This window comes from Pocillopora verrucosa, chromosome 6, assembly GCF_036669915.1.
Source record: "Pocillopora verrucosa isolate sample1 chromosome 6, ASM3666991v2, whole genome shotgun sequence".
Classification (NCBI taxonomy): domain Eukaryota; kingdom Metazoa; phylum Cnidaria; class Anthozoa; order Scleractinia; family Pocilloporidae; genus Pocillopora; species Pocillopora verrucosa.
In genome coordinates, this window is record NC_089317.1 from 8,344,318 (window position 1) to 8,366,040 (window position 21,723).

General features: G+C 38.1%; 1 protein-coding gene across 5 annotated transcripts; it reads left to right on the forward strand.

The window, feature by feature from the left end:
• The first annotated feature begins 748 nt into the window (after positions 1-748).
• Positions 749-20,011, forward strand: LOC131799845 (hemicentin-1-like). 5 transcript variants are annotated; one of them, XM_066169053.1, is made up of 21 exons: positions 749-908; positions 5,466-5,825; positions 6,212-6,484; positions 6,993-7,286; positions 7,695-7,949; positions 8,458-8,721; positions 9,752-10,063; positions 10,658-10,939; positions 11,611-11,862; positions 12,552-12,848; positions 13,036-13,338; positions 13,421-13,450; positions 13,819-14,079; positions 14,655-14,822; positions 15,305-15,335; positions 16,018-16,196; positions 16,350-16,506; positions 17,406-17,620; positions 17,702-17,875; positions 18,503-18,621; positions 19,116-20,011. In XM_066169053.1, exons 1-21 carry the CDS (start codon positions 845-847, stop codon positions 19,287-19,289), a joined length of 4,464 nt encoding a protein of 1,487 aa, XP_066025150.1. In that variant the 5' UTR covers positions 749-844; the 3' UTR covers positions 19,290-20,011. The 5 variants fall into 5 exon arrangements, with proteins under 5 accessions (XP_066025150.1, XP_066025151.1, XP_066025153.1 ...); XM_066169054.1 differs by having other exon boundaries at positions 750-908; positions 16,353-16,506; XM_066169056.1 differs by lacking the exon at positions 749-908 and adding an exon at positions 2,246-2,358.
• Positions 20,012-21,723: the final 1,712 nt, after the last annotated feature.

A 21,723-nucleotide genomic window follows, 5' to 3' on the forward strand; every position in this document is an offset into this window, starting at 1 on the left:
AGTAAATAAACTCACAAAGATTTGAGTAATTCCCGGTTAATCCTGCTCTCCGTTTGACCTTCGGCTCAACTAAAGTTTTCCAGCGTCGCCTGTCAGGAACACACTGTGGAGTTTTGCCCAGTGCCATCATGTATGTTGATTCAAGGCCTACCCGGCCCGCTTAGAGGTGAGTTTGGTGAATGTTTCTGTTCATCTTCAACATGTTTCGGAACATAACGAGAGAAACACAAATAGGGAGAAATCACATGGCTACGCCGCTCTCCAAAATGCTATAAGAGGATTATTTATTTATTGCCTTTTTTTTTTCTTTCCTACGCTCAAGAACTTAAGTCGAGTTTTGCGTGAGGTCGGTGCACAATAGTCCACTAGAAAGCTACACTTAAGCCGGTCCTCCTTAATTTGTTTTCCTTGTTGCCCTCGTCTGATTTGTTTTTCGTTTTTGAAATCTGGCTCACATGTTGAGAGGTTTCACGAGATTCTACTATTCGTTTTTCATGAGTGTTAGGCAACTCAGTTTTTTTTGTTTCAATATAAGAGAGCGACTCCTTGACAAGTTAGCTGCATGTAAATTCTTGTCAATCACAGAATTTTGATCTAATAAACAAGAGCTCCATAAATGATGATTGATACCGGAAATTAGGTCCCACATCCCGCTGCGAATCTCAAGACTTCATGAAAGAGTCACGACAAAGACACATTCTGATTGGCTCGCTTTATTATCCGCGCCGGTTGTCGTCACGGTTGCAAAATATTGTTTTCTTGCTTCGAAAAAAAATTCACGAAAGAGTCTTGGCGGCGTTTGATGGCCTTTCTGAGTCTTGTTGGGCATATGTGAAGGCATAAAATGAAGCAGCTGTTCTATTTTGGGCTTTTGATGTTTTTTTCTTCCTCAGAGTGGCGTTTTGTAGGTAAGTGCAATAGAGTTGGAAAGTAAGGCTTTGATCGAACCAGTTTCTAACCTGACTTAATTTAGATCAGTTGTGATTGCCTAGGCAATAAAAAGTTAACTTGTGTATTGATCAGCAGCGATTGATTAGTTAAACATATCACGACTGATTCTCAAAAATGAAATAGCGACTAAGGTTTGCAATGCGTGTCTCCTTTGACGTTGTGGAAACAAGCCGGCCGGCAAGGGAAGGCTTTTTTCTCCATAAAGTTATTCTAGACTTAAACAGATTTCTTTCATTTCAAAAACAACTGTTAGTTTTTTTTGCTTTGCTACAATTAACACATAAGAATAGAGAGGTAAAGGTAAATATTTATTTGGCAAACAGCTATCCTTTTATGTGCGTGTAGCTAGCGCTGTTAACTTCTCATGTTCAGTTGCGATCGTAAGGTACACTGATCACGCGAGCAAATGATAAAGTGGATCTCCCCTGTGTCATAGGAAGTTCACTTCCTCGGAGATCGCTTTAGATTTTTATCTTGGCCAATTCTTACAGAATTTTGATTTAAAAAATTGACCCAAGACGTATCTAAATTATCTAGGCAAACATTCCAACCTGCTGGTTTCTGTGACCACTTTTCGACGCAGCTTGGTTTTTCTTTTGCTCTCTCAACAAAGAAGGGACAGGAGGAAAATGTGGGATTTTTTTTTCTTGTTCATATCTTTCGGAAAAATCAGACCAATGATAGCGCAATTGTTTTATTTCTTGTTAATCGCATTAAATGCTGCTGATAATCTCTCTACCAATTAGCAGTCTAGAGACTCTTTACGCTATCTGTTTAAAAACAATTTTTCAGTGTGACTTTCATCGTAAGATTTCACCTGTGCTTTTGAAATATCGTAAAATTGAGTTTCATAGGCGAAATTGAAACAGTGTGCTAGTACCATTTCTTCCTCTGTATTTTTTTCTAAAAAGAAACTGCAGTCAAATTGCCTTACCAGACACGTTTGTTACTTTAATGGTCTATAATGTTTGGTATTTCCTGCTAAAAAGCCTGAGGTTGTCTCAATAGATTTGACCGGGCAGAGTTCTACTTGCTCTTTTGCTCCGGTGTGAATTCTATGTTAGCTTCTTTATGCGTCTGGCTCGGAGAATCTTAGAAATACAAGCGTTTTTTAAGTATGGTGCTGGCGAAGCCCACTCTTAGTCTCGTCCTTTCTCGTTGGTGAAGACATCATTTTGTCTCACGGCAACGCTCGTACCGATTTAATTACTATGAATTGCTCTTTCATTTAAATCATCGAATACGAAAGGCGTTTCTTACACCTTGGCACTGACTCTATTAAAATCACTTGAGATGTGGGATTTCTCTAAATTTTGGCATATCTTTTAAAGAACTCTTCCAAATGTCAAACAGCCAGGCACTGTGGAGAAGAAAAGGAATCTTCAAGGGAAAACGCAGAATGGAAAAGTGAGGCATGCCTTTTTTGAAAACGTTCGGACAGTAGCTGATTTATGAGTTGCACCATAGTTTTTAATGAAATTTACGCTAGTGATGCTGATAGGGTCCAAAAGTCCACTGTAGTAATCAGTTTAATATTACTATTACGTCATATTTAAACGCCTTAAAAAGATAAATCTGTGGATCTTTCCTATTTACCCAGCTTTATGACTATTTCTTCCGAAACTGCTTTGGAAACAATTCAAAGCCGACCACATGCAACATTTTGTTTGGTAGTGAGAGAACTCCAGGACTGAGACAAAAAAAAGACAATGAGTTGTTCTTTTGATTCCTTCCTGATGCGATTTACAGACTTGTGATGATAGCTTGTCTAGCCAGTGATTATTTCAGTCATTATATACTCTTTGAAATGAAATATTCGTAAATCGAGCTGCGTCTAAAAGGGTGGGAGATGGTCGTTGAGCGGTGAATTATTATATGGTCTAAACTCCCAGTGTGGTAACAATAAAAATTATAGTTCTCCTGTATTTTGGCGCTTAATTGCATTATTTTCTTGTAGCATCTCTTTATGCTCAGTTCTGCAAAAACGATTCCTGTAAACGTCTTCAAATAAATGTCATTACGTATCACATAAGAAAGCATTTCTTGCTATGTTACTCAGATCATACTTATTTTACACATGTGAGTCAGGTCATCTATGAATCACCTTGAGCTCAAGTTTCGAAAGTACTTGACTTTTTCATAGTCAGCAAGAAGAAGGCAGATGTGTGAATGATTAATCATTGCTTAGGGTTAGAAACCCGCACTAGTTGATATCAGAACACATCACTCACTATTGTTGCAATTTTTTTTGTCGTTTACTTGCAAAATTGTTATAACAAGATTTTTTTCAGCTCTGAAATGCATCAATTCAAACGTGTGCGGATAATTTATCACGGAACACATAATAATAAGCTTTGCTTGAAATCAGGGTGTTTGTCTAATCTGGGAATACATTTCAAAGCGTGAGTTTGTGTTTCCACAACTATTTGACTTTATCTTACGTTTTCAACGCTGTAACTACTAACTAGTAGATTTTAAGCAAGAAGCAAGTCATTTAGCTGGCTGGTTGAGTAGACGTCTTTGAAAGCATTTTTTTCATGATTATTTTAGCCGGTGAGAAACCAAAAACAGTGTATTGAGACTAGATGAAATGAGTGCCAATTCTTCAAAAGGATTTGAGTCGCATCACATGGTGAGGGGAATAAAAAAATACTTCCATCATTTTTCAGCCGATGTTACTAAATTTCGTTTTCATCAAAATATAGGATCGATAAAGATTCAAATTCTTGGCCTATGATGCAAGTCGATCTCCACGTGTTCTTCGGAATTATTTTTATTTGTTCGTTATTGCTTTCTTAACCTACAATTCAATAAAAGGCGATAGGAAGTATTTTATTAAAACTCATCACGCGATTCTCGCGATAGATGCATTTTTGAAAAGCAGCATCATAAATGTTATACACTTCAATATTTGCAACACGCAAGTGTATTAGGAATGATTTTTTGTTTTGAGGTAAAAAATAGATCACTTTTAAATTGAAATTAACTCTTGCGTGCCGCGAAACCTTGTAATGATTGTTTTGCATCATGTAATACCTCCTGTGTTTTGCAACTAAAGATACTTTATAAACCGATTCCTACCCATGAACAGGTTTACAATCGTCTGGAGTGGAAATCAGGATTTGTGAAAGATGGATCAAAGTGTCGTGCGACTCACATGAGGTCTCACGGATACAACCATCAAAGGAATAAGCTCCTTTGTCATCTTATCTATGTCCAATCTATATTACTATAGGTTTCAGATCTTTTTAGCATTTAAATAATTGTCAATTAAAATTGTCTATGCCTCTCAAGTCGATGCATTCAGAAAGTAAAGATGGCCATTATTCGATCCTTGAAGAACATTTGGCTCGGATTTTCCAACCATCCCTGCTCTTAAAGGTTGTTTTAACGTACCGGACGGACCAGCTTTCAGTTGGCTTGTTACTAGAGTCAGTTGCTAGAGCACTGCACCGGTATCGGAGAAGTCGTTGGTCCGAATCCCGTACAGGCCTGAATTTTTCTCAGGGCTTATTTTCACTACTGCTTGAGTAGTGTTCATTACTGCTAAGATCGCTTTCAATTTCATTTCTTAAATTGCAGTTGACATATATATAATTTTCATATTTTCACAGTCAATGCACCATTAGTTTGGTGTTACAAATGCATCTGATGAGATGCTCTTAGTTCCTACACGCTAAGTCCATTCATTCAAATTTCTACTTGGCAAACTTCCTGATCAGACATTCTTTTTATGAAGAGCTCCTCCACTGATTCACCTAATCTAGCCGTTGCATGATCGTATATTCGTGTCTCGGTTCGGATAAGGGCATAGCGTGATATATTAGAGATCTCACTATCATATCAGTGTTGTTTTTCATGAGCATACGAAAATTATCATGTATGACCTGTTCGGCCCCACGCGTGTAATACCATAAGAAACCATGGTGGAAGCAGACATGCAGGGCCGGACGGGTCGACGTGAGCTGGTCCGGAAAAAGTCTTGCAGCCCTGCACCCATACGGCTTTGTTGCAAATACTTAAAGGAAAAACTGTGCTCGGTCTGTTATTCATGACCTCGAGCCAAATGTTTCTCTTCCGGCCCTCTCTTCCAGTGAATAAGTAAACATATTATGCATGCGTTACGTACATCTTACTTTATAAGGGGGAGAAGGAGTAGGAATGTTTTTGAACGCTTACCAATACATCAAAAACAACAGCAGGGGGGAAGCTCTTTGCAAGTCTGATAACCTGTTTAGACAGCACAGAATGATCTAGGAGAGAAGGACGCGAATGTTTAAGAGGGGTCACATAGGACATGGGAAGAGATACTTATCAGGTTCCTTCAGTTTCTCTCGCAGGTAAACTACTTGATATGCAGGCTAATTAATGGGCATAAAGTCACTTTCTTGTAATTTATTATGTTAAGGCTGCGAAATATTCCAAGATTTGCTTGAATCAGCATTATGCGAGTTTGATTGTAACTAATATCGTTAAAACAACTGATTTCCTGCATCTTTATCTTATCTCGTCAGACTGTAAGCCAGCCTTCACCAAGACACCTAGCAGCAATGGCAAAGTCTATGTGGATAAAGGCACCAACCCATTTGATTTATCGTGGGACTTCAACACAGACGGAGAAATAGTCACTTGGGTGGATCTGATGTACAAAAAGAGTGGTTCTCCAGACGTATTAATCGCCAGAAAAATTGGAAACCGACTCCAAGTCCCGAAAACCAGTAATTATTATGGAAGAGTTACCGCTGGAAGCGGAAAAGCCACCTTTGTACTATGGTACATCGCTGAAAGCGACGAAAGGACATTTGAATGCAAGGTTTACTTCTCATCAGTATCCAACCCCTGGATAATGAGTGCTGTTAAGCTTATAGTGGTTGGTAAGTCTTCGACTATAGTTATCATGGCAATTACTGCAGTCAGCGACAATATGGTAAAAACAACAACATTTCTCCCTCTCCATATATATTAAAGTCTTTCTTTAATTTGGCTCGCTGCCTCAATATTCTCTCCCTCAGCCATACATCTTGTTCGTTTCCTCCTTCCCCTTAAAATGTTGTGTCCCACTTGTTTTGAGTACGACGAATGGTTATAAGGAGCTAGAATAAATGGAAATGTTTGCTTGTATAAATCAGATACTCGACCGTGACTTTTTTTTCTCCTTTTCATTAGCTAAAAAAAGATAAAAATTAACGACTGTCTTGATATTAAATAGTGTACAAAACTCAAGTGATATTTACCTCAGTTTCTTTCTTTTCCTGTAAAGTTAAACCGAAGATCAGTCTTAGGACAACTCAAGCCGTCGTGCTGACAGAAGGAAACACCAGAACGTTGCTATGTGTTGCCAGTGGCAACCCTAAACCATCTTACACGTGGTATAAAAACAACGTTAAGGTTCAGGAAGATCCCAAAAACTCCAACTACACATTAACATCAGCCAACAGATATCAGACAGGCATGTACCGATGTGAAGCTGTTGTCACTGCCCCTGCACTGGGTCCATATAAGGCTGACTATAACGTCAGTGTCACAGTAAGATGTGAGTACGAGACATTCAATTTTGCTTAATCAGCTTTATTAGCCTCAACATGGAATTAATTTGTTAAAATTTATTGCAGTGTTCCAGCTGCATTCTCTAATGATGCGTTTTGGATCCACTCAGCCATGGGAAGCTTTCACGTTACCTATGATGTTCTGACAACCATTGGTCACAGAACTTCTTTTGTCTTGATGGGCAATCTGTCAGTTGGATGTAGCCCCTTCTCCCTACGAAATTAATGGGCGTAAGACCATATTTTGGGTCTTATATCAGTTCTTGCTTTCAAGTTTTGGTTTTATTCCATATCTCAACTGCAAAGTGTTATGGCTTTTGACAACATTTGGTCGTCACTTTGGAACAAAGTATCGTTGCGTTGTTTATAAGCTTTATCTTATAGCGGAACAGAAGTAAAAGATATCTAAAGCCTTTTAGAATAATCAAATAGAAGTCATACTTACATATTTCATTTAAAACGAAGGTTTTTTTAAAATTAAATTTCTTTTTTCAGACAAGCCCCAACATAAGGTTAACAGTTTGGAGCGCAACGAAACCGTTTATTTGGGGCGCGATGCTATGTTTTATTGTCGAACAGAAGCATTTCCTATTGCGATCCAGTACAGCTGGTTTAAGGATGGCTTCCAGATATCCAATTCAAGGGATTACACGATTGATAATTTTGGTTTTGGTGAGAGCAGACTAACAGTGAAGCAAGTTACAAAAAGTAGCGTTGGACGATACTCTTGCTATGGAAATAATGACGTTGGAAATGGGAAGAAGAAATCCGTTTTCTTAACTGTCCACTGTAAGTTTTAACTGATGGATGTCCTTTTCTCTTTGAGCGGTATCCACACACTAAATACATGCTATTAAAATGATGAATAAAGGATACAATAGTTATGTTAAGAAAATGGAGAGGAAAAGCCTAGAGCCACCATTTAACAGCAGACTTAACTGACGCACAAACAAGCGAAGTAAACAAATCGATATCATTCAAGAATTTATAGCACATAGCAACACTGATATCTATCAAGTTTTGTTATCATGATGTTATTACGACAAGCTCCCCTGCTGCACGGTCGAAAAGTGAATGAGCAAAGCTTTAATTACCATCCTGTTTAGATCATAACAAGAAAAGTAGTACTTGAATATCATACGTTTACTATACGTTTTCCATATAAGGATCCTAACAGTTCTTTTGTATGCGTTGCAGATGCTCCTCTTCAAATAGCTTTGACACCAGATCCAGCAGTTGTGAGACTCAATCAAACTATGATCCTGACTTGCCAAGCAGATGCTCTTCCATTACCTCGATACTCGTGGATGTTCAACGGAAAAACTCTGACCAAAGCTGTTTATAACACCTTAAAGCTAACCAATGCACAAGTAAATGATGCAGGAAACTACACATGCGTGGCAGAAAACTTTTATGGACGGAAAAACACGACAAGAGTTGTTAAAGTAGAATGTGAGTTGTAACTGCAGTAACGCCTTTGCCTTAGCATGGCACAAAACTTGCTGAGGGTTTGCTCCATGATATACTCGGATATATAATCTGGCCGAGCAGAAGGATGGACACTAGCGTTACGAAAGCCTTAAAAACTGACCTGAGACTGCAAATGCGCTTTTTTTATCACCATAAAACCCAATTCAAAGTAATAACAACTTTGCACATGATTTGAGCTTTACATGTGATTGGTGTTCATGGTGGCGCGAGTTTTCAAAACCAATCACAGAACCGATTGAAACAAAACCCATGATTTCTTTTACTAGTTTCTTAAAAACTGCTATTATAATTGTCCGCTAGTTAGTCTTTGAAATCGATTTTATGGTGAAGCTCTAAAAAGACCTCGCTGGGTCATTTTTTTTTCATGGAAATGACAGCTTTGTACAGCCCTTCTCCTTTTACTAAGTGACACTTAAACTCACAAGATATATGAGTACTTCGTATAATTCTTTTTAACTTTGTTAATCAGATGCACCTGCCGTTCAAACATTTACTACCGGAACTCATAAAAACACTGTAATTCAAGGAACGACAGTAGAGGTCACGTGCAGCGCAAATGGTTACCCTGCGCCAACGTTCACCATTAAAAGAGGAAATGAAATCGTTAACAGCACAGGAGGGAGATTTGTAATACGTAACATACAGCTCAAGGAAGAGGATGCCATATACACTTGTGAGCCAAGAAATATGATAGGAACAGGTGCTAAGAGAGAATTGAAGATTACAGTGCAAGGTTAGTACCATTGCCTTTTTTTCGGTAAAGCAATATTGGTTAACGTTGTAGAGCAGATGAGGTTCATTTTGATGTTTTGACACGCACTTTTGATTAAACTTGTGACTGCATAGATGTATTTCTTTAGTCCTTTCTTTTGAGTAAGTAAGTTCAAAGAGCTAATTTTCTTTCTCTTAGTGCCCATTAGACCTACCTTATAGGAAGGCTGTAGGCATTATGTTACGATGTCTTGTAAGTCCGTCATTTTCTCACCTAACCCCTCACGGTTTTCAAAATGGCGGAGTATCGTAAGACACTCGCAACTTCTCTTGCGACTCCTCTCGACTTGCGTAATTCAGCTCCGACTCTGGCCATGGTTGAACGAATCTGATAGGGTTTCTTCGGGTTCAGTTTTGGTTTCGTCGGGTTTAATTAGCTCGATGTTTGTGCAGGGTCTAACCGTTGAATTTCGATTTGAACGTAAAAGCTTTCGAACGTTCTCACATATGCGTTTTACTCATAAGATATCCCGCATATCCTTTGAAGAAGAATGTAAATTGAAATAAAAAAAAGGAAAGAGGGAAGAAAAAAAAATGAAAAAGAAAGAAAAAAATACAAAGACAAAAACTGATGTAACCTTATACCATCAGACTCGAAAGGAGTTGGTATATCCATTACACAATAGGAAGTGCAAGTTTTGAATAAAAATACGTTCTATACACATTTAATACATTTACCTATTCTTTTAATTTCCTATCCTCTCCCAGGCACGTCAATTGACTTGTCTAGAAACTCTTTTCCAACCAATTCCTCCTTTTGTCACAATTTTGGCATCGAGAAGAGCTGTTCATTAACCCCGCCCTCTGCACTTTCATTCCACAATGATTTATACCACATTACTCTACAACTCTACAACAATAGGCACATGCAGTCATAGACTGCATTTTATTTATTCTTTGTTTCCTCTTTAAACTCTGCAGAGTGGCAAATAATTAAATATCAAATGACAAAAAACTACTACACCAAGTGACTTTGATTAATCTCTCCACAGTTTCTCCGACATTTTCTAGAAAATTTCCAGATTCCAAAAAGAACACGAAGGAAGGTGACAGAGTGTCTTACCTATGTGTAGCTGAAGGCAAACCAGCACCAAACATTACATGGACTTTTAAAGGAAAGAATCTTACCGATGAACCACCTTTCGTTATCCAAACCACAGTTCTGGTATCGTCTGATAAACTTAAGACGACTCAGTCAAGCCTTGCCATCGAAAAAGTAACTTGGAGAGAAGGTGGTACTTTCTCCTGCCTCGCATTTAATGATGCTGGTCAAAAGATACAATCCACAGAACTGGAAGTCGAGTGTAAGTTCGAATCACTCAGTGGGAAGCAATAGGGACCATTTCCGACCCAATGCTACTGAGTTGTTTAGACTGTAGGACAGGCAAAATTCCTTTGCCTTTTCAGGCAAACAGAGACAAACGTAAGGAGAGCGATAAGAGTGAATCATACTATGGGAGAGCGTTGCACTTTTTGAGCGTTTCTCGCCTGTTTTTCAGCTTACGTTAGGGGTTGGGGTAGTAAAGGGAAGTTTAGCCTGTGCCATGCCCTTGGATACAAAGATGATCAAAAGGGGGAGGGGGACGAAAGAAAACGGCATACAGGGTGGGGTAGATGGGATGCCTATCCATTTATGGAAACCTTTTAGCAATTCTGACTGTACCCATCTACGCACCCGTGTCGGTAGAGGAAATATGAAAATTGTCACAACAAACAGGATCCCGTCAGGGCTTGAGGTGGATCTCTCGATCCGTTGTTCAGCGTAATAATCACTATGCCACTAAGTGCGCTGTTTAAGCCATGTTCACACAAATAACATTGTTGTTGCAGTTTTTGCTTTTGACCGGGTGACGAGGCGATAGTTTCAGTCGCTTATTACCTGTTGATTTTTTCTTCAGATCGACCAGTTGTTCAGTCTTTGGCGGATCACCCCAAAAATCTCACTGTGGACGAGGGAAAAAATGCAACTTTTTTTTGTAGAACAAAGGGTTATCCACCTACAATTTCTCACAAGTGGCAGTTTAACGGTGCCACAATTTCCGGAGCTAACTGCTCTGCGTGTCCATCAATGACTTTCACAAAATATGAAGTCAATAAAACTGACTCAGGATGGTATTCCTGTTCTGGAAGTAACAATTTGGGTGAAGGTCCTTATGCAAGAGCTTATCTAACAGTAAAGTGTAAGTGAGAATGTGTTGCACATATTCGTGACTGTACTGTTCAATAGAACGAAGAAATAACTTACATAACTTTGAACCGACATCTTTTGTAAACCTGTTAATCGGAGCCATTTAGTATACCGAGAACTTGTTTTTATTTTTAACAAAAATGAACTTAACAAGAAAGAAGAAGAAAAAAACGGTTTACATCAAGCCATTTTGGTTGCCTGCCATAGGAACATTAACGTTCAATTTTCTATCACCTATCAAAGTCTCTTTGACATCTATAGGCAGATAAACTTATTTTCTGCATTTGGACATCTTTCTCTTTAGTTCTTATTTCGTATACATGAACTGTCGTTTATGTATAGGAAAAAAGATAAAATCAAAATGAACTTTAGCCATCTGTATTTCATTCTTCATCGTTGCCCCTTTAGATCAGTTATAGGCAGCTAGTCATGGTTCGTGTGTAGATATAAAGCTCAGTGTGCAATCTGTTTCATGCCAGTCTATCAGTTACCTTTTATAATAGTTCTTGTCTGTTTTTTTTCCCATTTTGGTGTTCATTTCTTACAGAAATAATACGTATTGGTTCCCACCACATTGTAAATTAGATCTGCATGTTCATGGTAGAATAACTGAAAGGATAACACTATTTCCACCTTTAAATTGTGCCCTAAATCCCTTCATAGATCGTCCAACAATTATCTCCTTACGAGAAGTGTATACAGTAAACGAGACCGGAAATGTTTCGATGTTGTGTCGAGCAGATGGCTTGCCAAAACCTACAATAATCTGGAGAAAGAAAGGCAGCGGTGAGGTTCTTGCAAATGGTGAACAGTTTCATCTCCTTAATGCCCAAAGCACTGATGATGGTTCGTATTCTTGTACTGCAAGCAATTACCTAGGAGAGGACACAAAAGAGGTCATGTTGAATGTTCAAAGTAAGTTATTTGTGTGGTTCGTTGAAGAAGAGAAAACACAAAGTATTCAGGCTTCGAAAGGGTTTAACTTGTGCCGTACAGATACCAGTAAGGCGCTTTCACTAACTGAGCTACTCAGCTACACGTTGGGAGCGAGTCAAGGTTAAAAGTTTTTTTAAAATCTAAAGGAAATTATGAAAGTATTTCTCATAAAATATCAAATAATACCACTAAATATTTAGATACTGATAGAAGATTTCCATACCAAGGCATCAGATTTTCAAAATGTTATCCGCATCCCTGAACCTACATCTTCAAACAATCTCCACTCGCGGTAGACGATAGCAGTCCTCATTCATTTACATTGGGAATCACTTATATCGTTATATACTGTGATGTCTATGGTTAATTAGGAAGCGAAATAAAAAGGTTATTCCAAACTTCTGAGTTAGGGCTCATTGATATGGCCTGTTAAACACAAAATTCACTTTTGTTATGTCTTAAAGTTATTGTAAAAATTATTAAACACATTCCAGAGGAAAATGGGAAAATTTGCGATGCGTAGATTTGTACAGCTGTGTATTCACGTACAGGTCCTTCCAGCCAATGTAAGAGGAACTTAAGAGGAAACTTAAAATTTAAGAACCTCCTCTACGCATGGTTAAAATTACATATCAGCAAAACAAAGTGCGATGTTGATTTTGTTACAGCGCACCCAAAGATCAAGATCTCCAGCTCTGCAGACACAGTGATACCTGGAAATAAAGGAGACGTGGTGACCTTAATTTGTACCTTCAGCGGCAAACCGCTTCCTCGTCCATCATGGAGAAGGCAACTTAATGGGACGGATCTGGGTGTATTTAATGGTTCTTACGTGAAAAACATCTCTCAGAAGTACAACTCTTCTTTCCTGAACGTGATTGTCAACAACACTGGTGAACATTTTTATTGTGTGGTTTCAAACCTTCTCGGAAGTGACAACTTGACATATACCATACGAAGAAGAGGTACGTGAAAACGAAATCTCTGCATACTAAGATTAGTTATAACGTTTTTCACTCTCACTCTTTCATTTCCTTTATTCCTAAAAGGCCAACATAATTTGACTCATCAAATTTGTCTAAGATCTTGCACTGCTGTATATTGCTGTAACTGGGAATCATTAAAGAAAACAACGTATTATTTTGTTAACAGGTGTTCCTGATCCTCCAAGTGATGTGAAACTTTCAGCTTTTAAGGTAGCTGATGCTAAAACTGTGAGTGTGAATGTCACCTGGACACCTGGATATAGTGGAGGATACGAACAAAAATTTTCAATATATTTTCGCGTGAAAGGAAGCGACAGTGACTTTGTTGAGAAATATGTCGGACACTCAGAGGACAACTTGTACACCATACAAGGACTTAATCCTAAGACCGAGTATGAATTTATTGTGCAGGCTTCCAATATAGCTGGCCTCAGTCAGAAGTCAACTTTAGTCAACGTTGTGACGCCAGGTAACCTTGTTCAGACAATTTTGCGTTTTGGATATCTACCTTTGATTTAGTTTTGATACAGTTTTTTTGCACTTTTTCTTAGAATCCTCAATACCAGCCAACAGAGGAAAAGGTATGTTGATTTCTCCCAGCCTGTAGTCTGTGTTCTAAACAATTAAATGTTTGTCGGAGTAGACCGATATCTTTGATTCAGTGAGAGACTACTTCTGAAAAAAATCGCGAGTATTGTTTTCCAAAGATAACCCCCTACAACATTTGCTCGTATTTCTCGGAAATTATCCAAAATGCACGCGGATTTGCTACACATTCGATTCTCGTCAGAGATTAGATTAAATGTACTGTTCATACTGAGCCAACCTTTCGGTATGTAAATATCTGATCTCGGTCTTCCTGAGGTTTTCAGTGACCTCCTAAAAATCTTGACAACGATCTAAAATATGCGGTAACTGTTAATCTATATTTGCTGTGTCATTTCTACAGTCAACGCAACAAGAAACCCAGATGACGCCTCGCTGATATTGGTTGAGTGGACAATAGAAGACAAAGTTGTCAGAAGATTAAACCTTGAAATCCAGGAGGGTGGGGATGGTGACTGGAAGCCTGTTTCTGGAGCAAGTAACATGAGTACCTCCATAAAAAGATTCACAGTAGGAGATCTCAGGGTTGAGGAGGTATACAGATTCAGAATGGACATGAGAAGGCCAAGGGAGCAGAGACCTGTGTATGTTTTTAGTGACGTTGGTACGTACGTATCATAGTAAAGAAATACGAAAGTCTACAAACATCTTTCAAAAATTATAACATTAAAAGCTGTGTGAAGAAAAACGCCTGTAAAACTTAAAACAGGTCAAAATAAACCGAAACGAAAATCGCTACCTCCTTGAAAAAGGATATGTGTTTCGGTTGATTTCACCATTAAACTTCCCGCGTCATAAGTTTAGAATTTTTGGCATTGTTAATCTTGGAAAAAGCAAAAAGGTAGGTATCGTTTTTAGATAACTATGCCAGCATAGTAAAGATCAAATGGTAGCTCATGGTGATAAAGGTACCAATCATACTAGTCAATATTCATCCCAGAGTATAAAATTACACTTCTTAAATTTAGAATATATTCCCATGATCCTGTCAACGATCTTAATTTCAATTTTTCATTGAAATATTTTAATTATGGGACATCAATGACCGTGCAACAGCATGTTTTCCGGATGTAAAGAACAGAACAAAAGAAAATCTCTACTTCCTAAATGGGGAGAAACCTTGTTTTTCTTAACATTGTGCTAAATTTATGTGAACGAACCTCTCTTTTTCTCTCTCAGTGCCAGCCGGTCATACCAGCCCCATACCTGAGAAGAGAGAAAAAAAGGTGTTTCTCTTCCCAACGTGGATGATTTCTGTTATTGCTGGTAGTTCAGGAGCATTACTTCTTCTTGTTCTTGTTCTCTGCCTTTGTCGCTGTAGGCGTCGTCGTAAAACAGTTGATGAAGGCAAGTAACTGCCAACAGTTTCTCTTTTTCGACCAGTCAGTTTGCCTGCATTTTACTTTTGAGATTTGAAGGATTTATATTTCTATATGTTGCTTTAAATTAAGGGTCATCAGCATCTGGCTTTAAATTGAACCAGGCGTTCAAAGTAAAGACGATAGAAATTTGAAATACTAAAACTTCTTTTTAAACTTTCTTATTAATGTTATAAAAATGTCAAGAAATTAGAGTTTGGGTATTACAATTTATTATCTAATTTGTTTCTTTTAGTATATTTTGTGGTGTGAGTTTTTAGTATTTGAGGGTTTTACGTAATCTCCTCAATTTTGAAAAGGTTACTTGAAAGGAAAAATGAGAGTTCAAACATTCGCTCTAATGCTGATGTTCCGTTTCAGCAAAGTTTTTAAACTTCATGCCTTTGAATTTGACGCTTATCAAATTTGCACCGTTCCTCATTATGAATTTTGTCTTCTTTCCTGTTTTAGTTGGAAAAGGAAAAAAGAATCCCACTTCAAGGTATAAAAACTTATCACGTTCTAGTGCACTTCTAATCAAGAAAATATAAGAAAATAGCATGATGTTTGTCAGAGAAACAGTTTTTTGGTCTTTGAATATGCAATCTCAGTAACATAGTCTGTGTTTCGTCTCTTCATGAATGTTTTGAATACGGTAATGATAGTTGTATCTTAAGAGGTTTCTGAAAATCAGTCTGCCAAGGTGGATAAAAGCGTACTTATCCTGTATAAAATGGTTCAACTGTTTAATATCCTTTTCAGAAGTTTTGGATTAAGGTCGCCTTGGTAACTCTATTTGGGGGAAAAGAAGTAAAAGTAGCAACTTTTTCGGTTTTACAACGATATCATGAATTATCAAAATCTGCCGAAGCCGAAGGGTGAGACATCATGCAAAAAAAAATTAAATAATTGTTTTATCATACATTTTTAAAACAATCTGCAAGTAAAGACACTTCTCTCTGAGTTTGCATATGTTTAAGATCACTACACGGACGAGGGGCTTGGAAACTAGGCTGACATTACACACGACATGATAACCGCAATAACCGCAGATATTGGGTTCTCATCTCGACTTCTCATGCTTTTGAATATTTATTGAATGTTCATGACCAATCAGTTTTTTCATGGTAAGCCTAATGTATAATAACATCAATAAAGGGTTTCCGTGTCTGTTTTTTACCCAGCTATGTTGTAGGCGGTCCAGATGTGGTTTCAACAATGGAAGGGAGAGGTTCGTGTGGAGCCCAGGAATCTATTGAGGACGATCCGTTCGTTGTCGCTGCATCCATGCAGGCCTTGGATTCAACGAATGGAAGAAAGAAAAAACTTGATGCCACTATCAATTACGGATACGAGCCTGAAGGTACAAAAAACAACGCTTGCCACTGTTTTAGCGTATTCACATGTCGCATCAAATTTATAGAGTCACTATTGTTCGTTTTCTGACCTTCGTAAACAAAGAAAAAATTAGTGTTCACTGATGTTCATCTTTTCCCGCTCTCGATTCAAACACAAGCAGAGATACTTCTCAAGCCGGGGTCGCGTCAGGAGAAAAATGGCCACGTTGTGCAAAGCAAAGAAGAACCTGAGTCAAACTCAGCGTACCCGGCCAAAGGACCACAAAGAGATTTCAACACATTTGCAACAAGCGTTGAACTTGTTCGAACTCCAAGGTAAGTAAACGCATTCTTTGATGTATTTTTTAAATTATGTTTTCGATTACCTTTTTGATAAATTCAGAAAAAAAGGTCTTATGTAGTCAGTACCTATTTTTATATCAATCCTGAGGAGAATCCAGAAATAGCCAAATAATCTTGAATATTTTCTTATGTCTTCTCACCTCTCAACCTACACTTATTTAATCGATAAAGTCTTGACGGCACTCGAGGTACAAGAGACATGGTGAACGTATCACTCGAGTACTCAACAACAATAATTATAACAATATTTATGGTAATGATAATAGCCGGATCGCCTGTAAACAAACTTTAGATAGAGGAGCCAGTATCTTAGCTTAGAAATTTCCTATTCAAACTCTTATGAATTTTAAGGATTGGCAAAAACAATTAAACATGAAGAGTGTAATGATTATTAAAATAAAATCCGATGTAACAAAGTGGCAAGAAACTATCGTGACGAGCTTCCTATTAAGAACATGAATCCGGCCGAGGATTTGCCCAAGCTATACTCCATAGTTCGTTTCTATTAATGAACTAAAATACCAGAGTTTCATACACCGAGGTCTTCCCTTAACGGAGGTTATACATATATGGACATGTGTTATGAAAAAAAAAAAAATTAAAAATAAACTGGTGTCAGCAAGTCATCATGCTCAGAGGAGACTTACGGCATTGGGAAAAGCATCAGTGCTGTTAATTACGGGGATAAAGATTGCGCCGACGATAATCTTTCGAAGGGCTCTTACTACTAATTTACTAATTATAAAACTAGTTATTTTTTAGCTTATTTTATTTCCCTCTTTATTTAATGAATCTTTATTGTTTAGCTACTTAAACAATTATAAATGTTTGTTTGATTTTTATAACCAGTTTTTTTCTTTTCTATCACGCAGTAGAAACACAACGGCCGTCGAGAATCCTGTCTACACAGCAGTGGACGAAAAAGAGTCTTCTTCTCAACCGAAGGCGTCAACCTTACCTTTGCCTTCCAAAAACCAAAACGGTTCCATTAAAGGACCTCTTGATCCAACGGTACATTATGCTACGTCACAAAAGAAAAAGACAACCAAACAGCCTCGTCAGGGGCCACTTGAGTCAGCAAATGCTGGTATGGATGCAACGGCACGCACACATATTTAGTAAATATTTTCATTTCAACTCATTGAGATGTGTTCTTTTTTATCCCAAGAATCTCCACTGCACAACACTTCAGAGGATAAACCTCAACAGGAGCCTTCGCTTGGAGATCTAGATCTGGATGACCCTTCCAGCCTTCCAGCTAGCGAAAGACCACCAGAAAAACCTACCCCCATAGCCATGTTGCCTAGCAGGCATACAGCCAACACCTTCCCAAGAAATCTAAGTAAGATTAGGGTTTTGTTTAACGCACAGCATAGTACACTTAGTGTTTTTATAAGGTAGTGCCTGAGCAACGGCAACAACAGCGCATTCACTCGTTTAAGTCACTGGAAAATTGAGAGCGTTTGATTCCCGTCGAAGAATTGGAATGGAAAGGCTTTAGCTTCGCAAGCTACTAAAGTCAGTCTGAGTGATTTTTGGATTCGTTGTTATCAGATTTTCATCAATACCATGTAAAAGTTAGGACAAAACCAAGTTGGTGGCAGCTGCATGACTCAACTCAACTCGTAAAATCTCATCCCGATAAAAACAACAATCGCAAACCTCAACGTAACGGACTTCATCAAACCGCTTCCGTTTTAAAGAAGGCTTTGAGAAAAGAATGAGCACGCCTAATGGAAGTCAGTATTTGTGCTTTTCCGCCACTTGCATAGGTGTTCATGAGAATCTAAAACACGGCCTGCACAAAGGGACCAGCAGCTGGGTGGGGGATTTTGGAGTGGGTTCACATGTTTTTCAAGGGGAACGGTTGCGGGATCAGTAGTCACGGGGGGGGGGGGTTTATACAATTAACTGCCACGTGATAACTAAGGACCATTTCCTAATGCTATTATAATGGTATTTCACACAGATAAAGGTTCACCCGGACCACCAGGATTTTTTTATATACCTGTGAATAGAAAGGCACGAGCTCAAACTTACGGAGCAGATATGCCACATCAACCACCTCCGCCAGGACTCCCAAGAAAGGTAGATGGACATAAAAAAATCACGTTTGTACCTAGTTTCCAACTCAGACGTGCGCGTTTTCAAATACTTAGGTTGGTTTTACTTTAGGAAAAGATTTGCATGTTTTAGAGCTTTAGATTATTTTTGATAGTAAGTTTATTTGTATTTGTGATTCATATTGTTCGTTCATTGGGATGTCCCCTTTTTCAAGAAAGACAGAAACATTAGCAATGATAAAAAAAAATCCATAACCATAACAAGGAAAACATGCCTTGAGCTTATGCAATTAGTTCCAAGAAAGCTATGTACAAAATATAATCAGGAGCAGATCTAGAAGTCGCTATTTAAACTTACGTCTTCTTTTGCTGTCTGTCGAGTGGGGTCCTACGATTGGCTACAAGTCGCTCAAGTGTTGTAGCTATGTGGCAACGTCGGGTTCCATCAAAAGTACAATAGGTTACCCTGTAAATCTTTCTCTGTAACTAACTTAAAAGAGCTACCCTTTTTTTTTCCAGCGCTATGCAACCGTTGATGGTCAATTAAAGAGGCTAAACTCACAGGGTTCGGAAGATTCTCGAAGTTCCGAGTCGACACAAAAGACACACGCCTCAAAACCGGAAGAACCGACGGATTGTGAATGCGACATAAGTGGAGTATCGAATATGAGTTATGTTAGTTACCTGGTGTGAAGAACATAGAATTGTTAAGATGCCACGTCAGTTCTAATTCGTAATGTGTAAAGATTTGAATCGAGAGCACAATATGAAACTAAAGGACCTTGCACAATAAAGGTCCGTACGCATGCGCTTTTGTTTTTGAAAACTCGTCAACACCACCGAATCTTTTGGCTCCCTAACGAAAACAGAGACTTTTCTAGACGTATTTTTTTTTACACAATTTAAACTGTATATTGTAGCTGAGTCATTAGTAAGAAATAAGAAAATTGAATAATCGGAAATGAAACTCTAATGAGCTTTCTTTCATTCGTAAGCATATGCTTACATACCAAATTAAAAGAAGTAATGGTAGCCCTGGTAAACCGTTTAAGCTTCTTTAAGAAAATGCAGACTATTTCAGCCGTATTCAGTTGAAAAAAAAAACCAGCTATCCACCTTTCAGGAAGAGTTTTAGGTTTTACAAGAGAAAACAAATGTATTGCTTAGGTTGGCAAATTGAACTGTTACCCTTAGTTCTAAACACACCAGGAAAATCCATATAGCTATTATTAGTATTTCTAAACATCAACTGAAAAATATAAGATTTTTCAAATGAAAGTATATGTTATGTCTATAATAAATGTTAAGCTATAACTAACTTAGTTTGCAGAAAAAATCTTTTTTTTTTTTTGCATACTTTTAATGTTTTAGCTGAACTCCTTCCAAATGAAATTAAATAAATAGTGAGAACTTTACAGCTAAGGAATATTTTTTTTGTTGAGACATGGCTGGGAAGAGGAGGAGGGAAGGGGGATGGATTGGTTATATTTGTAGAAATACAGTTCCCGGATTGGTCAATCTCCTTCAGCTGACTGTCAGAACGCCTCCTATTAGAAGTAAACAAAGAAGAAAAGTGACGCGTCTTCGGACCTGCCAAAAACTCGAATAATGACGGACAAAGCCAATTACAAAAGGGCAGTTCATAAAGATATGCTCCTCTGGTCATCGCCACAAAAAAAATTTATATTTAAGTCGAGTTTCTCATATTCTTACATGGGTAGTCCATAATTACTGCGAGATGAAAAAATGCGGGCTGAGACTCTGTTACGTCACAATAAAGTGCGTAGGCTGCTGAGCGGTTTACGGTTAGATCGCTCCATGGTTAGATCGCTCCAAGTCAGATCGCTCCATACCGAAGTCAGATCGCTCCACTCGAAAGTTAGTTCGCTCCATCATATAAGTTTCTTCGCTCCATACATAAGTTACTTCGCTCCATGAAGAAAACTAACGTGGAAGGTTGATAAAAGACAGAAGGATAAGGGAAAAGAAAAGAAAGAGTATTGTAACGCGACTAAAGACTCGCCATTTTAACCGGAGTCGAACCCAGTCTCACTCACGGCTGGATTTGACAACTTTTAAAAATGGCGATTCTTTGAAAGCAATATTTATAAATCATATTCATTGTTGGTCATTTCTTTTATTTTATTTGTGAACGAATCGTCGATCACTTTATATTTCAGCAACTTGATCGCAAGCAACATCATCAACTATAAACTACAAAGATCAGAAGTAAGTTAGTTTATTAGTTTTCTACGTTCATTACACACTGAAACACTTGTTCCAGCATCGGTAATTCGACCGATCGCAAGACGCAATACACATCATCAACTATAAACTATAAAGATCAGAAGTAAGTTAGTGTATTAGGTTTCTACATGGGGCGAAGTAACTTATGTATGGAGCGAAGTAACTTATTTGATGGAGCGAACTAACTTTTGAGTGGAGCGATCTGACTTCCGTATGGAGCGATCTGACTTGGAGCGATCTAACCATGGAGCGATCTAACCGGATACCGCTGCTGAGCAATATTCAAAATGGCGGTGTTCATCGTCAAATTCTTTCGCACATATGAAGACATTTTTTCAAATCCAGATTAATCTTTGGAATATCAAACCTCGGACAGCGTCATAGTGACATACATAGTGATACTTTCATACTTTTTATTTTGCGATGATGGAAAGTATAGGGTCCTTGGATTATGCTTTTCCTATAACTTGCAAGCCGCCACTTCATGTATCAGATGCATTTTCCTGGCTCACGTCCATAGATATATAATGACAACAACTTAGGTAATACATTCATAATCAACAAAGAGACTATTTAGGGAAAGACGTTTTTTCGTCTTCGAATCCCCATGAGGAATCGAACCTCAAACCTAAGACTATTTGGCTCTCATTTTAACCATCACAATAACTTTTTACAACACAAGACAAGATTCGGCGACCTTGTACTTATTATTAGTAACTTTGGTTGTTAGGAAAAGTCGTACCTATTGTAGCATGTAATTTTTACTTTTGCATTTTGTAAGTGGTTGGTGTGTTACCTAACTGGCTTTTACGGACCAATTGAGATTGATTGATTGATGATTGATTGACTGACGTTGCATTTGAGTGTCGAAAGTAATTCG

Coding starts and splice junctions, on each gene's coding strand:
- LOC131799845 (XM_066169053.1), top strand. CDS start 845: ATGAAGCAGCTGTTCTATTTTGGGCTTTTGATGTTTTTTTCTTCCTCA. Junction 16,197..16,349: donor TTACGGATACGAGCCTGAAG/GTACAAAAAACA, acceptor TTCAAACACAAG/CAGAGATACTTCTCAAGCCG. Junction 17,621..17,701: donor ACTTGAGTCAGCAAATGCTG/GTATGGATGCAA, acceptor TTTTATCCCAAG/AATCTCCACTGCACAACACT.